The sequence below is a fragment of the Patagioenas fasciata genome, chromosome 6, assembly GCF_037038585.1.
Source record: "Patagioenas fasciata isolate bPatFas1 chromosome 6, bPatFas1.hap1, whole genome shotgun sequence".
NCBI lineage: Eukaryota > Metazoa > Chordata > Aves > Columbiformes > Columbidae > Patagioenas > Patagioenas fasciata.
The window spans coordinates 38,315,654-38,336,229 of NC_092525.1; the positions used below are offsets into that span (position 1 = coordinate 38,315,654).

Below are 20,576 nucleotides of genomic sequence, written 5' to 3' on the forward strand. Positions count from 1 at the left end.
CAGATGTTACAAATCAAAACATGTGGAGCAGGGGATGAATGAGAGGTTTGCAAAGAGCATCTCTCAAGGTTTCTGGCCTTGAAATTGAAGCTTGTATTTGATCAACAAAGCCAAGGGAAGCACTCTGAGCAAGTGCCGGCTTTGCTGCCCCTGCTCTTCTGCCAGCGCCGGCTGTTGTGTGTCCAGCTCAGCACTGGGGTGTGTGAGCTGTGACGCAAGGTGCCCCTTCCCCAGCAAACCCAGCTCCAAGGCCCAGAATCTTTGCAGGACATCACAGAAAGTGTTTAGCAGGGGAGACTGTGGATGAATGGATGTCTGCAAAGAGCAGCTGGGGCAGCTCTTGCTGCGGATTCGATGGCTGCTGAGAACAAGGTCTCACCTCTGCGAGTGGTTGCTCAGGAGAGCAGAGGCTGTGATTTGCTGCTGCATTTCTAGAGCAGTGTCTGTTGTCTTGAACTAACTCCACCACCAGGTGTCACAAAGAGCGTGTTTTAGTGTCTGGCAGAATCTACGACTTAGTTACTAAGCCACTGTAATTTTTCAGTTCTTCGAAATCGTTCCAGGACCAAGCAGTCTGCAGAAGGACAGGCCTTTGCTAATTATTAAATCATTATAGAGTGAATAAAGCAGAAGCCCTCATTGCAACCCTCTCTTTGCAGCTGAGTAACCAAGAGAAGGCTCCTGCTGTCATCCAGCGAGCCATGGAGAAGCACAACCTGCAGTCTGGCTCGGCTGAGGATTACGAGCTGGTCCAGATCATCTCCGCGGACAAAGGTGGGGAAGCAGAACTCTGCTGCTGCTGCTGCTGCTTGAAGAGCTCTGCTGCATTTTGCCGGCAAGAGTAACACGCGAAGCGACGTCAGAAACGCCATCGCCACGTTGTCCCAGCTGCCGGTGAGAACAAACCCCTAACGCTGAGTGGGGCGCCCATTAACGCTCGCTCTGCTCCCTCTCTTGCAGAGCTGGCCATCCCACCCAAGGCGAACGTGTTCTACGCCATGAACACCCAGGCCAACTTCGACTTCGTCCTGAGAAGAAAAGCTGCAGCACAGGAGGAGCCCGCACTTCATGGATTGTAATGGCTGAGCTCTGTATAAGATTTACTGTGTATATTATGAGTATGTAAACTTTTTTCCCCCCAGTTTTTGTCTGGAGTTGATATCTTTTAACATGTGACCTGTATATAATGTTTGAGCTTTGTATAGTAACTTTTTTCCCATTTTTTGTCTGCAGTTGATGTATTTTAATACTTGATGTTTTTATAATATTTAATCTTTCCATACTTCTATAGAAACATTCAATATTATATAATCTTTTTTCTACTGATTTCTGCTTGGAGTTACTATATTTAAATAGCTTAGCTTTATAGAATATTTGAGCTTTGTATAATATTTAATATTCATAGAATAAGTACGTAAACTTTTTTCCACTAAGTTCTCCTTGGAGTTAATATATTTAAATGTTTTAGCTGTATATAATATTTGAGCTTTATTTAATATTTTTTTAACGTACTAATATTTAATATTTATTTGATATTTTTATTTAATGTAGAAATATTTAATATTTTTAAAATATTTTTAAAATGTACTAATAGTTAACATTTATTTAAAATTGTATTTAATGTACTAATATTTAATATTTATTTAATATGTACATAGACCTTCCCCAATAATTATTTTCTGGAGTTGATATATTTTATTATTAAATCTTTATATAATATTTGATCTTTGTGTAATATTTAATATTTATATGATAAGTATATCAACTTTTTTCAACCCATTTTTCTCTGGACTTAATGTATTTTAATGTTTCTTCTGTATATAGTGTTTGAGCTTTATTTCACATATATATATATGCATATAAAATAAATAGATAAACTTTTTTCCACCCTTTTTCTCTGCAGTTAATAGATACTAATAATTGAGCTTTATATAACACATAATCTTTATTTAATATTTATATAATAAATACTTGAACTTTTTTCCACCAATTCTTGTCTGGCATTAAAATATTTTAATATTTGATCCCTCTGTCATATTTAATCTTTACATAGATGTAACATCTCTATAATAAATACGTAACTTTTTTCCACTAATTCTTCTCTTGAGTTAATATATATTAAGATTAGAGCTTTTATATACTACATAACCTTTATCTAATACATAATCTTTATTTGTATAATAAATATATGAACTTTTTTTCACACCAGTTCTTGTCTGGCGTTAAGTATTTTAATATTTGAACCTTATGTAGTATTTAGTCTTTATATAGATGTAACATTTCTATAATAAATACGTAACTTTTTTCCACTAATTCTTCTTTTGAGTTAATGTATATTAAGATTTGAGCTTTTATATCATACATAATCTTTATTTAATAGATAATCTTTATTTACATAATAAATATGTGAACTTTTTTTCACACCAATTCTTGTCTGGCGTTAAAATATTTTAATATTTGATCCTTATGTAGTATTTAGTCTTTATATAGATGTAACATTTCTATAATAAATACGTAACTTTTTTCCACTAATTTTTGTCTGGAGTTAATATAGTTTAATATTTGATCTTTATATCTTATTTAATCTTTATATATTATTTACTGTTTCTATAAAAGTATGTAAACATTTTTCCAGTAGTTTTTGATCTGGAGTTACTAGGATTAATATTTAAGCTTTATATAATACATAATCTTTATTTAATATTTATATAATAAATACTTGATCTTTATTCCACCAATTCTTGTCTGGAGTTAGTGTATTTTAATGTTTGATCTCTAGATAAGATTTGATCTTTATATGATATTTAATCTTTATATAATATTGAATGTTTCTATAATAAATAGATTATTTTTTGACAACTAATTTGTGTCTGGAGTTAATATATTTTAATGTTTGATTTTGTATTCTATTTAATCTTTATTTAATATTTAATACTTACATAATAAATATGCAAACGTTTTCCCACCAATTCTTGTCTGGAGTTAGTGTATTTTAATGTTTGATCTTTATATAAATGTTTGAGCTTTGTATAATATTTAATGTTTCTATAATAAATAGATGAACTTTTTAACACTAATTTACGTCTGGAGCTAATGTATTTAAATATTTGACCTTTATGTAACATTCAATCTCTATAGAACCTTTAATGTTTCTATAATAAATATGTCAACTTTTCCCGCTCATCAGTGTCTCGTTCATCTCTTTTCCTCTCTGAGACTGCACCGTGGTCTGAGAGTTTCCACCTTTTCCCCACTGTCTCCATCACGGCATTTTCTGCTCCTGGCAAAAAGACGACCCCGAATTTAAGCCGCCTCTTGCGTTCTGGTTGTACTTAAACTACCCAGGGAGACAGCACACTGTTGTCAGGTTGTCAGGTTCTGGTGACAGCCTTAGAACCGGTGATGCGCACCAACCCTGCCTGTGACCTTGGTGTGAGCAGCTCCACTTGCTCCTCACCCTGGGGAAACTGCTCCTGGCTCCGGGTCTGTCACCCTCACTGCGGGGTCTGCACCAGCCGGGGCTCCGGGGGCTTCGCTCTCGTGCTCCACAGCAGAGGACAAACCCCACACTCACAGGAGAACACAATAACTCATGGAGCAGCCGAGCTTCACAGGAAAGGGGAAAAATAGCAGAAAAAGAGCAGAACAGCGGAGAAGGGTTTGCACTGGCTCCTGCCTTTCCAAAACACAGTCAGTGCTGAGCAGGGAAAGCCCGGACAACACCAGCCCAGGAGCTGAAAGCACAGGGAGAGAACCAGCGCCTGTCAGGGCTGTGGAACCACTGGGCAGCCACCGGGTCTTGCAGATGGAAATAAATAGAACACTGCACCTACACACACACGTACAGGCGAAAGAACAGTTGGCTCCACTGAGGCCATGAAATGGACACATTCATCTAATTCATTACATTTAGATCCTTAATTATTTCTCTCCCGTCCGTGAAACCGTCAAACCCCTTGTACTATTAATAACTCGCTTCCTAAATCAACTGAAAAGAAAAAAAAACCACACACCCCAAAACAAACAAAGAAAAAAAGCAAAATCCCCAGCTGCAGTGTCAAGTAGTTTATAATAAATTGCTACTGCTCTGCTTAGGGAAATCGAAGTTAAACAGAACTCTGCAGCGTGTCTCTCCCTTCCCTCTCCAGCCCCCAGCGGGGAGAACTGTGAGGAACACCAGGGCCATTTCATGGAGAAACTGCTCCCGTGGGATCACAACAGGTTAGAAGAGGAACGGCTGGGAACCCAGAGCTGTGCTGACACACGTGCTGCTCCTACCCACACTGACAGCGGCACCGCGCTGCATGCTCCCGCTTTGCTGACGTCCTGCTGCTGAAGGCCACGCCGAGCGTCTGCCACCATCTGGAGCATCGCCGTGCTGCACAGCGCTTCACACAGCTCCGGGTTGCCGCTCGTAAAGCCAGAGCTGAGGAGGAAAGGAGAGGAGCTGTCAGAGAGCGATGCCCCCGCGGCGCAGCCGCTCTGCACACTCACCACGCAACGCGGACGCTGCTCCAGCCTGCGGAGCAGAAGGAACTCGGCTTCCCGGCACAACAGGCGCACTTCTACGGGCAGGGACTCCATGGTAGAGCGACAGAGATGAACGACCTGCGCTGGCCTTCCCTGCCAGGCCTGCTCCCACCCCATGATACAACACACACAGCTGCCATTTTGCACCAGGTTCTATGTATTATCAGACCGGCTGACAGGTAAGAACACGTCTTCTTGAGCAGAAAGCACAACATCCGCCAGGAATTATTAAAAAACAAACACAAATGAAAGCCCAGGCACACATACCCAACCGTACAGATCTCCAGCAGGTGAGTTTCTCGGTGGGAAGCACGGGAGAACATCCCAGCCAACCCGAGCAGTGCAGGCCGGCATCACCTGCCCTCTGAGAATCGGTTTTTTTTAAAAATAATCACCGTACTCTGCAGCAAGTACATCAGAACCCATCCAAATAAAGAGACAAGTTTGCTCCTCACGTGAAAAAATATCCAGACAAGTTGCCTTTCCGTCCTGTAACGCACAATAATTCTGTCGGGGCTGTTGAGAACAGTACGGTTGACACCACCAACATCTTGGTAAGTTGCTTTGGTTTGATAAGGATAATGTCAAGCAGTTCGTAACCAAACATTTTAAAGTTCCTGAAAGTCCTAACACTTGGTTTTACGGCCTAATTAAACAGGCCTGCCAACAGGCTGTGAGGCTTTGTTTTCCTGAAGGAATAAGTGGAGGCACAGGGGTGAAGCAGGACATGACATGGACCAACTCTTCCCTTTTGCAACCTCCACTTCTGCTGCCAGCTCCCAGGATTTTAGGCACGCCAAGATGGCAGCTCCGGACTGGGAGGCCCGTTCAGATCTGGCAAGTTTTGTGATTTGCAGAGGGGAAGCCAGCGATCCTTTTCTATCACCGTGCGATGAAGGAGATGACCCTACAGAGGAGCGCTGCTCCAGTCAGCTGGATGGTTTTGGAAACCATTTTGATTCCCTTTGAAAAAAAAAACCCAAATACCCAAACACTCGCCCGCAGTTTCTCTCAGCGAACAGGGTTATAAAAAGCCTACAAACCTACGAGGACTAACAGTTACACAGCAGCCTAGTTACAGCTATCCTGAAAGGTATGAACACTTGTACACCTCTATATATTAATCTTTATAAATACAGTATTCTACACAAGGAACTGTAGAAAGACGTCATTCAAGGTTTGGTTTTTCTTTTACAAAAGCTTGCGAGGGCTTTTGTTCAGATCTCTGGTTTTTTTCCTGCCAGTCTGCATCACTCGTTCTTTTTCCTCCTTCATCTCCCGCCTCGTCCTGCGCGTCTCGGTCAGTTGTCACATCAGGTCCAAGCTCTGCGCTCTGCCACTCGAAGCAGCGGGATGGAGACCACACGAAGAGCTGCTCTACCACTGCCAAGGGTGAAAAGCCGAAGCGCGAGGCAGGTTCAGCCGCCGACAGAGCCGCGGGGCCGCGGGCAGTCATAGCTCGTCCCTGGAGGACGGTGCGTCCAGAGACGACTGGGAGGGCAGAGCGTCCTTGTTCTGGGCGTCGCTGTGGATCGTGCCCTGCTGCCGGGATTTCCAGGAGTGCGTTCTGTCCCAGTCCGTCGACACGGTCTCGTTGTCCCAGATGGTGGAGGTCTCTGTGTCGCTAAGGTAGCCGGGCTGCCCTGTGTAGTGCGTGGGGTAGACGAGCAGGGGTTCTGCTGAAAAGGCTTTCAAGTCTCTGGACTTGTAGTACTCCATGTACTTTGCTCTATAGAGGAGAGAAAAATCGTCAGGGACAGAGTGAAATGCTTATAACTGCGAGATACAAGCCCATCCACCGAGCGAACGTGTCCCAAGCAGCACAGGTAGTTGCTGCGGTGGAGTCTGACCTTCTACCCACTACATCCAGCTTTAGAAAAATAAAACGCGAGGATCACAACATCACACGCTGCATACTAAGCACCGTGAGGTTCTGCGTAGCTTGAGTCAAACAGCATTAAAATACTCAAGAACCGAATGATTATTAACCTGATCTTTTGTCGGTTTAGGTCTCAGTACTGATTGATAAATCAACATTTTTGCAGATGAAGTTGAAGAGCACGAAGTGAGCTCCATTTTCTGAAGTGCCCCACAGAGCACTCAAGTCATCAACCTGCTGAAAACTGTAACGTGAATAATTTGGACTCCAAGCTCCAAAATTGATCATTTGTATGTACCATACTAAGTGTGCACACATAAACAAGGGTATACATAGGCATACATAGATATTAACACATATGATATACACTACACAAATCTACGAACCAGATCTTAATCATTCAGCAAGACCAAGCTCACGTGAACCCGAGTAACGAAGACAGCTGACCTACTTACACCGGGTGCTTGTTGTACATGACTGGCAGAAATTCATCCACCGGCAACATCTTGCCGAAAGGCTCCGCTCCGATGAGCTTCTGAGCCCCCTGGAAGGAGATCGCGTAGCCCAGGGTCCAGTACGAGTAATCGGCTTCCACCAGATTCATGACGTTGGGAACTGCTTTCTCAGGCTCCTGCACCTGCATCCTTTTCCGGCCAATGTAGCTAAAAGGGGGAAAAGACCACAGAAATCGGAACCTAAATGCGAATCTGCGGCAGTTAGGACCACACAACTGTCCATGTCAAGTGGGGAAGGACAAAGGGTGGATCCAAGAAGCAATCCCTGACACATTTCTATCCTGTACCACTCTCAGACATTCAAATCTTACCCCAGCGGGTGGTACAGATGTGAAAGACTTGGTAAGGCAGCTGAGATGACACGGTCCAAGCCTCAGCGCTGAGCTGTGGCAGTTCCTCTGTCACAGCAGTGTCTCCAGACGACCAACACTGCCCACAAAGCGCACCAGTGGTACCCAGCACAGCTGGGGCACCCCAGCACCAGCCTGGCCCAGGAGCAGAGTTATCCTGACGGGAAGAGCCACCAAGAAGCCTCTGCCACCTTCCCCTGCACTCCAGCGTCACCCTCCATCTCTGCTGCTCATGTCCCCTGCGTGCCCAGAGCTTCCCGAGGGCCAGTGACTTACATCAGCTCCCAGTCTAGCTGGGCTTGTTCAATGTCATCCATCAGCTTCATGAGCTTCCTCTTGAACTGGTGCTCAAAGCGGACATCGTCCTCAATAACAAGCGTCTTCTCCAGTTCTCTGTTCACCACCTGAAACAAGATGGTTCAGAAGTGATCACAGTTGCCCCGAAATCTCTGGGGGTCATCCTGACCTGGCCCTGCCCTCTGAACCACACAGGCAGGGAGGCTGGAGAACCAGCCCCAGATTCACAGCTCAGTTGGGACGAGCTGCCCAAAAATATCCTGTGGCTGAGCATCTGCAACCTAGAAAAACCCTCCATGTGATGCTGCAGCACCTCAGCCCCGTGAGCTACCATCTTGCACGACCACCTCCTCCTTTGACAACAAAACCACTGTTCAGAAAAACCTGTTTCTGTTGGGAAAAAAAGTGTTTCTGGAATCTGGAGGATGATCCAGCATATCCAAAGTCTGGCCCTGGCAACTTAAAGAACACACATGCAAAGGGATCCTGCAAGTGGGTTCCCATGTTACCACCTGACCATTGGTGATGCCGAAGTCTCAAGCCCCAAACCATCACCTGATTTCTCAGTGCTGAAGTCCCTGCTGCTGGCTGAAAGGTATTTGGATCATCGAACCATCACAGTCACATTTGGGCAGCCGCTGCCTTAGACCAGTCTTCTCTAAGCACCAAGTTGTTCTCCCTGCCTCCACATCCCACCTCGCTCGAAATAAACCCTCCCGTTGATGTCAGGCTGTGTAACTCCAGCACCTCCAACCAGCACAGCCCAGATCCTCTCAAGTGTCACTCCCCAGGTGACCAGGACAGATGGAAGTTACAGCTACTACAACCCAAACAATACCTGTTAGCTCAGGTAACAGAGATCCCTGCTGCTAAATTTATTTATGATATACCAGCTCAAAAAAAAACAGTTAGCAGAGTCACTGGAACTTGCTTCAGCACACATGAAGAACCAGGGAAATAAAACAGGAGTTTCTTTAATACCATTTGTTCTTCAAAACCTCCCTGCCTTTCTCCTAAGTAAACTCACTCCAAACAGGCTATCAGATGGTCTGCAAAACCAATCGTGAAAACATTCTGATAAAAATCACTTGGCAAACGGAGAGCAGAGCTGAGAAAGCTGAGCAATGTGTTCAAGAGAACCCCTGTACGCGATCCCCTACAAACCAAGTAAAACCATCCTACGCTTCCAGAAACCGGTATTATATTTGTCCTGGGACTGTCCGTGTGCCTTCCCACTGCTCCTGCCCTCAGCACCCTCCCCAGGGCACCCGCACCCCCCTCACCTCCTCCCAGATGTAGTAGTGGCTGAGGAAGCAGCCGATCTCTCCCCGGGTGAGGGGCCGCGAGGAGTACGGGTCCCGGTAACCCGGCAGCATGTCGATGCTGAGAGCTTTGAGCTGACTCGTGTTCAGCGCTCTGAGAAAGAGAGAACACCTATCAGCATTTAAATAGAAAGTAAATTCAAGTCGGACGCAGATGCAACGGGGAAAGTGCTACTGATGTTCAGAGATAAGCTGTAACTCACGAAACTCCTGCACTTGTTTTGCTCAAAAACCGGGAGAAAAATTAACTAACTGATTTACATTCTAAATCAAGCTTAGAAATAATATCCTTAACTCTGCCAACGACTTCTTGTGGGAACATCAATATGTCAGGAGCTTGGCTTCATATATTTTCCTAAGAGGTCCTGATGGGTGTGCAAGGCTCCGAGACCACTAGATGGCATGTGGGTTCCCACTTCCCTCTTTGCGAGTCCCAGACCAAAAATTTCTGCCTTGATTTCTCATGATAAAAACATCTTAACATGCCTTAAAGTAAGGGCTGTGTCAGGGTTAATACTGTAGCCCAACAGCTTTGTAGCACGAGGACAGACAAATCTCTCAGGAGATAATTGCTCTCACACACTTTTGTTGCTTTCTAATTGTGTGCAAGTGTTACAGTTCACAGAAAGGAATATGATTTTAACCTGATTTTCATCTTAGGTTGGCTCTGGGGAACAATTTCTTCCCCAAAGGGGTGTGGGGCATTAGAACAGGCTGCCCAGGGCAGTGCTGGAGTCACCATCCCTGGAGGGTTGGACAGACAGACATGAGGTTCTCAGGGACATGGGGCAGTTCCAGGGGTGGGGGAACAGTTAGACTTGAGGGGCTTTTCCAACCAAAATGATTCTGTGATTCTATTAGCCTGACCCACACCGCCCTGGTTCTCTCATGAAGACTAATTACAAAAGAAGACACAAACAGAGTAAAACTGCCCCAAAGCAGGGGCAGTTAGGTTAATAAAATGTCCACCTCTCCCTCAGCCCATCCATCCCCAGCAGGAGGGAGGTCAGGGCACCCAAGGAGATGGTGCCCAGCACAACCCCCTCTTTGCAAACATCAGCAACCCCAGCCGAAACTCACTTCCCATCCACAGCCTCTACTATCTTGACCGCAATCTCCTGCTCGTAGAGAGTCCGCAGCATCCGATCCCGCCTGTCCTTCCGGCGCTTCAGGTTGATCATGAAAATCTGGGTTGAAGAGAGAGACATCAAGCTCACAGCCTGGGAGCGAGGAGGAGAAGTGACTTCTCGTCTACCCTTCTCCAGTAGCAGATCTTAAAATACCAGCTGTGATTTTATCCCAGGTTGCGTAGAATTTGTCAGAAAGTTGGGGTTGGTTTTGAGTTGGAAGGTTAGAGGCTCATTCTTTGTTTAACAACTACTTTTTAAGGACGTTTTATGTCACAAGGAAAAGCTGCTCGTCAAGGATGAAGAAGGGTGAGAACAGACCAGCTACAGCCAAGTCTATAATTTCCAAAGATACAAGATGTTTTGATTTATATTAAATACAGAGTCAAATGTCCAGCTCCAGTCCCAGCGGAACATCGACCCACATGTTTCTCCACAACGCCACCACTACCTGTATTTAGGATTATCTGCGGGGTCACCACCCAAGCACAAGGACACAGTAAAGAGAATTTTTGTAAATTACTTCAGGCACTGAAAATTCACAGAATTTTCACCAAAAAAAATCTGCTGCTTCCCCTGCCAGAGCAGAAAGCCCAGCACAGAGCCCAGATCACAACTAGAGATGTCTGGGCCAGGCTCTGCCCAAGCCTAAGCAGACAGACTTTTTGGTGGGGGGCAGAAGACCAAAACCCTCATTTGCAGGTAAACTGCAGAGGGGCTGGGATGTTTTTCAGTCCCAGGCAGACAAGTGCAGCTTTGTAGCCTGTGGAGCAAAAACCTCGAGCCAGTAAGAAGCGGATCCAATTCTAGGTCAGCACAAATGCAAAAATAATAAATTGGATAAATAGAGCGCAGCCACAAAGGACAACATGGCAAAAAACCTACAACAGCTGCGCCCTAAACACAGACGCTCCAACAAATCGTGTTTGGAATTCACGGGTCGTATAAACAGATGTAACAGAATAAGCCAAGAAAACAAAGGCTTCTCTGGTCTCCACAACTGCCACCCTGGCAGCTGCATAAAAACACAACTCCTGGTTAATTAAAGCACAGCAGATCCCTCTCCAGCCTTTCCCCTCAAGGCCTGCACCCTCCATAATGTGAAGAACAGCGAGGAGAGGCATTTCTGCAGGGTTTTGGGGCAGGACCGCTGTCAGGAACCACCTTTCTAATGCACTTTTAAAGGCCATGGCAGAAAAATGTGGTGACCGAGCAGGGCAGGAGGAGAGCTGCCCCAGTAAGGGGGGAGCACACATGGTTTCCAGCCCTCCTAGACGTCCCCATCTTGGGCAGAACTCGGCTGAGAGCCTACCCCAGCTTCTCCAGGCTCCCCAGTGCCTCTCTCAGGGGAGAAAATCATTCCTGCCTCTCACTGGAAAACAGGAGGGGTTTCCCGAACGACCAGTTTTTGCTGCAGAATGGAAGGATGGCTATGCTGCCCCACAGAGTCAGATGTAGAGGAAATGGCACAAGAATCGGGGGAGTTAAATGACGTGTTTTTGACTCTCACTTCTGCCATCTCTTCCTGGCTGGATTAAAACATCCGTACCATCAATGCAGGAAGCCCACAGATTTGCTGGGCACTGCCCTGGCACACCAGCCTTAATCGGGGGTTTTGTAGCAGGTATGAAATGCCCACAGACCTGAGTGGCCTCATTTCTCCCCAGCAAATGCCAGAGGGCAAGAACGCTCCCTGAACCCTTTCCCTTCTGCTTCCCTGACCTCAGATGTTCTCCCCACATAAGGATGGCTATTTGCTCCTGGCAAAAAGCTAAAATCCAACAGATGAGTGGCTGGGAAAGAGCTTAAACGTGTGAAGAGATGGGAAAGGGAAACAGCTGGAAGGTCAGTTACAGGGAGAGCCCAGCTCCTCTACGTGAGAAACAGGAAGACAAGAAAATGGTAGCAAAATAAGTTCCTTACTTCATCAAATCCCATCTTGTCAGGGTTCTTCGGCGGAACAGAGACAAACTGCGAGGGTTCAACAGGAGGACGATCAACTGGAAGAGAGAAGAGATCCCAAGCATCACCTTCATGCACTAGCAATATGTGTGTGTGTGTGTTTGCATCTCTGGACCTAAAGCCCCAGGGACCTGGTTGATGAAGTCAGGCAGGAGTGGGTGTAGCACAAAGCGTCCATGTCACAGAACAGAAGCCAGCAGCCATCTGCCAGACACAGCTCAGGAGAGACACGAGGTTCTGCAGCATCCTCGCCATGTTAAAGATGCATTTTTGCATTCGATACGGGCAAGTTAAGGGGTTTTGTCAACGGAGCTGACCTGACCGTGAAGCGATTGCATCTCTCGGTAGAAAAACGGGAAACTGCATGTCAAACCAGGATGAGAACAGTCGGATCAGGAGGCAGATTCCCAGGGGTAAGAGAGCTCTCCAAACCTTAACTTGGGGGTGTCCATCACAGCAAGGCACAGTAACTTACTCATTGCCTCGATGAGGGTGTGCACAAAGTTCTCAGTTTCTTCTTGCAGCGTCTGGTGCGATTTCAGGGGCATGGGAAGGAAACCATAGTGTTCACGGTTGCAGATGAACATCTGTATCCCTGGGGATCACAGAAAAAAACAGAAAATAGAGTCAGGTCTCTTAATAGAGGAGTTTGCTGCTCCGTTGCTATGTAGCCACAATCAAATTTATTGCCAGGAGCCCAGTCCCAAAAAGTTCCGCTTCATAAGCAAATGAAGGGGTTTAACTTAAATCCCTGGAAGGTTTGAACAAGTGTGGAGATGAGGTTCTCAGGGACATGAGTTAGTGCCAGGGGTGGGTTAACGGTTGGACTCGATGATCTTGGTCTTTTCCAAGCAAAATGATTCTATGAAATTCAAAAACATCATAGTGCCATTTTCTGTATCATTTGGCTGGCAGCACATGGTCTCTCCTCTGAAAACAATTTCCAGTTGCTCCATAACCGAAGGTATTTTTAATTGCCATGAGTTTTCTCCTAGGAGAGACTGGAAACTCCCTCTTAGCCCAGAGAAAGGGTCTTTTTTGGCCTTTGCCTTCATGCTATGAAAACAATCTCTCAGCAGAGGGCAGAACCGGCCTTTGGCAAAGCGATGTCTGATGCACACAGTGGATCTGCTGGGAGAACTGGGGAGCATCCCAGAAACCCCTGTATCCCCCAAACCCCACCTGCACCGCTCAGACCTGATGCAATCCCTTCACAGAGCCAAAAGCAGGAGCAGGTTTGCACCATCCAAATCAACCAAATCCTAGAGAGAGAGAGCAGCAGGGAGAAAGAGATGCTTCCAAAAATAGAATACTGTAACTTCCTTCTGCTCAAAAGCTTTTGCAACTGCTTGTTCAAGGAGCTGAATCTGAAGGCGTGGAACAAAAAGATGATGCAAAGCTTCTCTTCTGAGCAGATCCATTTGCAAGGGAGAGACCCACACGCTGCTGGGAATGTCGCAATGTGTGATCAGTAAGATGCTGTTCCCTCCAGGCTCACCAAGAGTTTGCTCATTATCAGCTATAAATTTTCTTTTTTTTTTTTAATTAAACAAGCAGAACCACCCTTGTCCCTCTAGGAAATAAATGAAAAGCAGACACTACCTGGTGAGAGTTGGTGCTTTCATGTATTAATCCTCCTAAATCCCCGGTATTTTTAGCAAGGCAGAATTATCTGCACTAATGACCCCGGTGTTTCTACTGTTTTAAGTTCTGCAAGGAAATTGCTGGCTACACTACTTGCCAAAACACATTCAGCTGTCAGCTGCAATTTAGGTAAATGGCAAAATAAAAAATACTACCTGCTGATATTAATGGATTTGGCACTGATCTAATCAACTAATCTTATCTGGCTCACTGATCTCCATTTTTATCTTCCGCTGGCTTAAACACAGTTAATCTGCATAGATTCACACCAGTATTTCTGTTTCTTCTGGGATAAAAGTTACTTCAAAATGGTAAATCTACCTTAAAACGGGGACGGGGACTCGCTCTCCGGCTCTGTTTTTATAATAAAATAAACGTTTGCTACAAAGGACAGAAGGCTATAGATACTGGTGTTACTATTAGCCTTTGTAAGGCAGCGAGTAGGGTTCACAGCCATATGCCTTAAATAAATCCACAGTCATATTTAGGCAACCTAAATTTCCCCCACATCCCTGTGACTGGACATTCCTGGTTGGCCTGAGGTCTTCAGAGCCTCAGGCTGAAGGAAGCTCAGAAGGTCTGGCCAGCTAAACATTATCTTGCCAGTGCAAAGGGCTCTACGGAGACCACCCTCCTCAATAAAACACCTGTGCTGAGTTTTGCTCTGTGTTCCGCAGCCCACGTCCTCTTGGCAGAAGTGGGACGAGTGGGACGGTCTCTGTGGAGCATCACAAACCACCTGCTTTGAGCAAAAGATTCACAGTTGGAAAAATCAATGGGTTGATCTGAGGCGTTAAGCGCAGTACTTGGCCCAGACAAAAGCCAACATCGTTTATGGCTTCAGGGAAATAAGTGGAATTACTCTGAAGAGAAGTATACCTCAAAGTCCATACATTTTTCACATTTCTGAACTTGGATGTCATCCTTTTATCCTGGGTGACAAAACTCAGCCCAGGACATAAGCCAACAATCTGAGAAGATCAGTGGGCCAGACTGCCGAGGTCAGCTCTGGAAAAAGCTAAAGTGTTCTAGGATGGAAGGAAAAAATGATGGGTTTGAATCCCTGAAATATTTCTGAAGCAGCTGGAGCTAATGCAATGCAGTTCCCAGACTAATTGGATGCTGTCAGAGGGAACAAGGGGCAGGTAGATTTGAGGGAACCTGCTTTGCTCACTGGACCTAAACTTCTGTTCTCTTTTGGAGCCAACATACCCATGTCCTGACTCAAAAGGTCAGGGCCCCAAAAGTGCCCTGCAAGCTCACATCTTCCTCTGCCTCCCAAGGGCTCAATTTCAGCTCTTGCTGCGTCTCTTCTCCCACTCATCCATGCTCCACATCCCCTTGAAGCTAAGTTTTAAAAAGCCCTGCTTGTCATGTCAAGAACACAGTCTTTCGCAGTGCTGTTTGCAACAAGAAGGATCACTCAAAAGAAAGTTTCGAACAGTCACTGCGCTGCTCGGTAAGTGGTGCAGAAGGCAGATTTCTCAGCCTGGCTCTTCTCTAGAAGCCACTGTTGACAAGCCACACTTCTTCACTTTCTCTCTACTTGTCTGCACCCCAAGAACAGCCCCTCCTTCTCACCTTTTTACAAGGAGAGGACAGATAACACCAGCTGCACATCACTCAGTAGACCCAAAACCCGACTTTTCCCAAGTAATTCACGTCAGTAAGCCAGCAAACCAGTCGTGAAGCTCTGAACAGAAGCGCGTTTCATCAGTGCCGCTGAGGTTTCATCAGTCATTTTTTCCTTTATAAGGCCCCAAACTTTGCCCTTTCAACACAGGAGGGCAAAGAACAATACAGATGGCCATTAAAAACATACCCTTCCCAGGAGCTCCTTTCATAGATGTGACACAGTTCTGCCAGCCAGGACTTCGCTAGAGACAGAATACCCACCAGATCCAAAAATAAACAGGACTAATCATCCTCACCAGAAGAACAAGCAGCTGTAGCAGTGGTATCGTGCACTAAGAGACAGCGAATCCCCCAAGACACATGGAGCTCTGCACACACCAACAGCCGTTCCAGGTAGAAGAAGATACTGAGGTGGTGCCTAGGCCTGAAAGGACTCCTGAGTTTCAGATCTAACTGAAATCCTCCCAATGTCTGGTAGAAACTGGTCCCAGTACCAGCTGGAGCCCCAAACATCTCAAGGACTGGTTCTTGACTGATTCTCCCGAAGTCCCAGTGAGGCGTCAGGTCTGTGGAGATTTTACTGCTCTCACACCAGCAAGAAATTTCCTCTCAGCACAGCCCACAGACCCCACATCATTCCCTAAAAGTTGCACTGATTTTGCTTAAAGCAAACAGAACCAACAAAAGAAAAACCTCTTAACTCTCAGACAATTCCTGCTGAGCTGCCACAAAGCAAAGCTTCATCAAGCACTGCAGGCAAGCAACTTGGGTTTTATTTTGCACAAACACTGCAACGTCTAAAAAGTGTCTCTTGTCCTCACCCCTTCCTCATGGAGTCTCCTGGAAGTGGTGACTTTAGACAACTACAGAGTGCCTTCCACTCTCACAGCATTCACTTGTGCTCGCTACCATCTCACTGTGACAAAAAACAAAGGCAGATGCCACTAATTTTGTCTCTGAAACATTGCCTTTGTCTCTAGAATAGTTCCCATGTCTTTTCAAGCTATCTGTGATTCAAAACTGCACTGCCACTCACTTGCTGCTGGTTGTCCCTGACCAGATCCGAAAGAGAAAAGGGAACAGGGTCTTAACTCACCACTGAAGCCAAAAAATTGGCTTTTGGTCTGTGAACTCCAAAGTAGAGATCTGCATGTCTACGAGTGAATCCTGCCCAGCAACGTCTCCAGACATACCTGCCTGGCGACTGGAGAAGGCAAAGACCATGATATCGTCAAAGCTCCAGGTGTAGTCCTGATGCGGGGGGTAGAACATCAGCTTGGTGGAGGCCTCTTTCCTCAAGTCGATGAGGAAGGTGGAATGAATCATCGGGACAGCAAAACAGCCTGTCCTCTTCCATTCCCGGATCAGGGGGTAATCCAGGGTCCTTTTGTAATAGCCCTGCAAACAGAAGCAGAGGGCTGGATGTTACAGAAGACTTCAGTTTCACAGCTGCTCCCCAGCAAAAGCTCCTACCCTTAGTTCTGCTCAGCAGAGACAGATCAGTGCTCAGTTCTCAGATTTTGAAGTGTCCCCATTTTGAAAAGGGCTCAGTCAAGTATTCAGAAACAATCTTCAACCAAAAAAGTTAAAATATGACCTTCTCTCTGCTTTTCAGCAGCTAATGGAAATTCAAGCCTTTCTGCTACAAAATTCCCTTGCAACAGAGCTTCAAATCTCAGATTTTTTTCCCCTGGATCTCTGGAAACCTTTTTTTTGCACATAGACTCTCAGGTCTGACCCTGGAAGCTGCTGAGCATCTGTGGCATCCTCTGTGTTCAACAAGCACAAAGGACATTCAGTGTCTCACCGAACAGGACCTGCAAATTATTTCTGGCCATGACCTAAAGAGCTTTGCCAACCTTTCGGCACTCTGGGTGCAACACCCACCTTGTGCAGCTCACAGCTGGTTCTGCAGGTGCCATATGTCTAAAGCTATCAGATTTGGAAATCAATACACTGAATTCCCCCTGAAAGAAAGTCCTAATGCACCAATTAGACATCTGAACACGGCCGACGGTTGGGTCCGGAGTGGATTCTGGTCTTTACAGAAGTGATGAGTCACTAAAATCAGTTGAAGTTACTTTTGATTTATATTTTCCAAGAGCATCCTAGCAACAGCCGAGCAAATCACTGCAGAACCACTTTACCCTGCCTTTGCGCAGAAGCACCATGTGGTGCATTTGTCTGTTTATGCATCTGTTGGTCTGCCCTTCAGAAACCTTCTGACCACGCTGTGAGGACTGGGTGTCTCAGGTATTCACGAAGAGCAGCGAGCGGGCAGAGCCCTCACTGGCATTCCCGCTGCGGGAAGGGTTAAAACGTTCAACCTTTAACAGACATTCGAGAACGCCCACAGGTGAAAGATGCTGGAAACTTAATTTTTGTCCTCCTCCACTCGCTCACTACAGGCTTGTGGGGCTTTTCACGGCTCATAAATCACCTGTAGCCAAGAAAGACTCCAACTTGTCAGCACTGTTGTGCTCTCCTAAGGATAGCTTCACGACAGTTAAATGTCAGGCTGTCTGCAGCTGGGTTTGGCTTTGTGTTTTAGGGCGTTCTCCAGTTCCTGTTCCCTCCCCGAGTCCCCAGGGAGAGCAAGGCTGAGAGCACGAAGCTGCAGGACTGCGAGCACAGAAACAAGCAGCAGTAACTAAGAGAAAAGGAAAAAAAATAAAGTGGGAACTTTCCTCTTCATCTGAGCAGCTTTTTTCAGCAAATTCTGCAAGATGCATTTGCTGCTAGTTTTTTTTTCCCCTCCTTTTCTCAGTAATCCTGGTAATGATGGAGATTTTCTGCTGGAGAGGTAACAGCAGGGGCCAGGGCTGAGGCTGGTGCACACTGGCAGAGACCCGTGTCAGGTTGTGGAGAACTGCTGATTTACATCAGGACTTAACCTTAAACACTTAAAGGACAATGCCTTTCCTATAAAGTTTATTTCTCCATTTTAAAACAAAAACTGAAACAAGTAAACACACCCCCCCACACACCCCTTTTCTTATCCGTGTATTTACTTTCCAAGAATTTGGCGAGTTCAGGACCTTTTCCTGCTATTTTTACTCAATTAGTTAGTCTGACTTGTGGAACTCCTTGTCATAAGATGGTGTGGGGGCCAAAAAAGAAAAGATTCGGTGATTTCTGTAAAAGAAAAAATATAATCACCGAGAGCTTTAAAAACAAAGACCTTCCTCAAGAAACCCTACAGAAGGAGACTGCCAGAGGATGTTTTACACCAGAAGTGGGAAATGGAGTTTGTTCTTCGTTTCACTCCAGCAATAACGACAATAATTAGTAACTGGCTAGCTCTCTGGAGTAAAGCAAGAGGGCAGGAAATGGCTGGAGCATGGAGCCTCTCTAACATCCCCAAGGGATGACGAAACACCTGCCAGCAGCAGAGTAGCAAACAGGTCAAAAACCCGATCTCATTATTGAGATTTACCTGTGGGCTTGGAGAAACGAGTATTAATTATAGTCCTCACCTCAGACTGTGCAGGAGAAGAATGGATTCCGACAACCCTATGAGAGTTATAAACTGAAGCTGTTTAATGTAAAGCTTGATCAGGTTATATAGTCTTAAACTGCTGATTTTGTAGTTACATTATTTATACTTGGATAATTATAGTTAGATTACGTGCTGCTTACATTTCTCTAGCTAATACATGATTGATTGCTACCTTAGACAATCATCACCGCTCATGTCTCACCACAAACTACTTTAATTCCTCATTCTCCTCTTGCTTCATCAACTTTCTACCCCATTCTGTGTGGCCAAGGACCTTTCAATAACCCTTCACTTGTGGCCTAGATCAGCTCGATGCAGTCTTGCTCACTGCATGGATGTCCATTTGTTTCCAGAAACGATCCCACAAGGCTGAATGTCTGAGGAAGCCCATCTAGAGCTTAGTCAAGAACATTCCAAAGAAAAAGAGTGAAAAAAGGCAAAAAATCAAATCACTGCTGACCCACATTGACCACAGCGATGTGGATCTACTTGTCAAGTGATAGCTCAATCTCATTCTGGCTCTAAAAATGATGTTACTCCTACTAGGCAGCATCTTTGTACCAATATTTACTGCAGCATATATGATTTGAGAAAGAAGTGCAAAACTAATTTCTACAAGGCAAACAGTGTTGCCCCAACACATAAATCTTGTTTGCGTGTGAGAAAAACAGCCTATATACAACAGAAAGCTGTAGAAAGAAAAGCAAATTCCTCTCTGATTAGCATCACTATACAGGAAAGCTTGTCTAAAATTATGTACCAAGAGATTTAAGGCCATTAAACAAACACATGGAGTGACCTCAAATAAATTCTGGTGTGTATATCAGTATTTTTTATGTAGTTAGTGGGATTGTATCATTTCCCAGGACTTTTGGCTAAACAAGCTCAGCTTCCTCCAGATTCAGCTTTTTCAAGCGAGAAATCTCAGACAAGGCAGCAAGTTCCAGCTACGTGCCTGCACACCCAATGCAGAACACGCATTGCTTTGCTTGTACCTACAGCTCGGTTAGAAAACAAAGCCTGAAAAACATTGATAGACCACAGTGTCCTCTCTGCCCTCATTCCCAGATGTCCTATAAACGTATGGACCTTTCCCAAAGGTACCCACCAAGATTTGGGATGCCGTCACTCAGAGAGGCGCAAGCTGAGCTGAGTGCACGTCACCGAGCTACAGCAGCTTCTTTTCAGAAAAGGATGCTACAAAAACAGACGGAAAGCCCACAGGACAGAAACCATAACCCACCACTTCACAAACACAAGAGGCCTTTGCAAACACAGGTTGCACAGTCACCCAGCAGCGTTCAGGAGGTCACTTGCCTGGGGGGTGATGCCACACCAGAAATTTGAGTAGAGAGAGCGAGACTCGAGCATTGGTGCCACCAAGGTCTTGTTTTCTGCTATCAACAGGTTCAGGGTTTCTGGGTTGGTCAGTAAGTTATCTGTATCAATAAACTAGAGAAGAGAGGAAGACAAAAATAAATTTGTTATTAGATTAAATGATATGCTTGCCCTGATGCTTTCTTGGGAACACAGCAGCCAGAGGCATGAGGTTGTCAAAAAAACCCAAAAAGCACTGAGTTGCTGGTTTTGATACCGTAGGACACATCTCTGTTAAAGGTACATTATGAGATGGGAAGAGATGCGGAGTTTCCCTCGCACTCCACGGAACGTTCCTCCAACACTGGGGCAATGGAGCTGCGAGGGAAAACATCACTGCTGAAAATTCAGGGTGCATTTATTCTGCAAAGAGGATCACTCTTAAAAAGTGGTCTCAGAGGCTGCTGCAGTCACCAAAGCCACACATCTGTTCACAATT

The 20,576-nt window shown here is 45.4% G+C and overlaps 1 protein-coding gene across 2 annotated transcripts in view; it reads right to left on the reverse strand.

Annotated features, from left to right (window-relative positions):
- Window positions 1–4,667: 4,667 nt before the first annotated feature.
- The window catches only part of COLGALT2 (collagen beta(1-O)galactosyltransferase 2), a 54,564-nt gene continuing 38,655 nt past the window's right edge, over window positions 4,668–20,576 (reverse strand). For both annotated transcript variants that reach the window (XM_065842461.2, XM_065842457.2), the window contains 9 exons: window positions 20,078–20,212; window positions 16,455–16,659; window positions 12,458–12,577; window positions 11,944–12,020; window positions 9,974–10,080; window positions 8,855–8,987; window positions 7,551–7,678; window positions 6,865–7,071; window positions 4,668–6,259 (listed from right to left, as the gene is read on the reverse strand). In XM_065842461.2, the coding sequence (XP_065698533.1) occupies window positions 5,983–6,259; window positions 6,865–7,071; window positions 7,551–7,678; window positions 8,855–8,987; window positions 9,974–10,080; window positions 11,944–12,020; window positions 12,458–12,577; window positions 16,455–16,659; window positions 20,078–20,212 (1,389 nt within the window). In that variant the 3' untranslated portion in view covers window positions 4,668–5,982. The remainder of the gene's footprint in view (window positions 6,260–6,864; window positions 7,072–7,550; window positions 7,679–8,854; window positions 8,988–9,973; window positions 10,081–11,943; window positions 12,021–12,457; window positions 12,578–16,454; window positions 16,660–20,077; window positions 20,213–20,576) is intronic.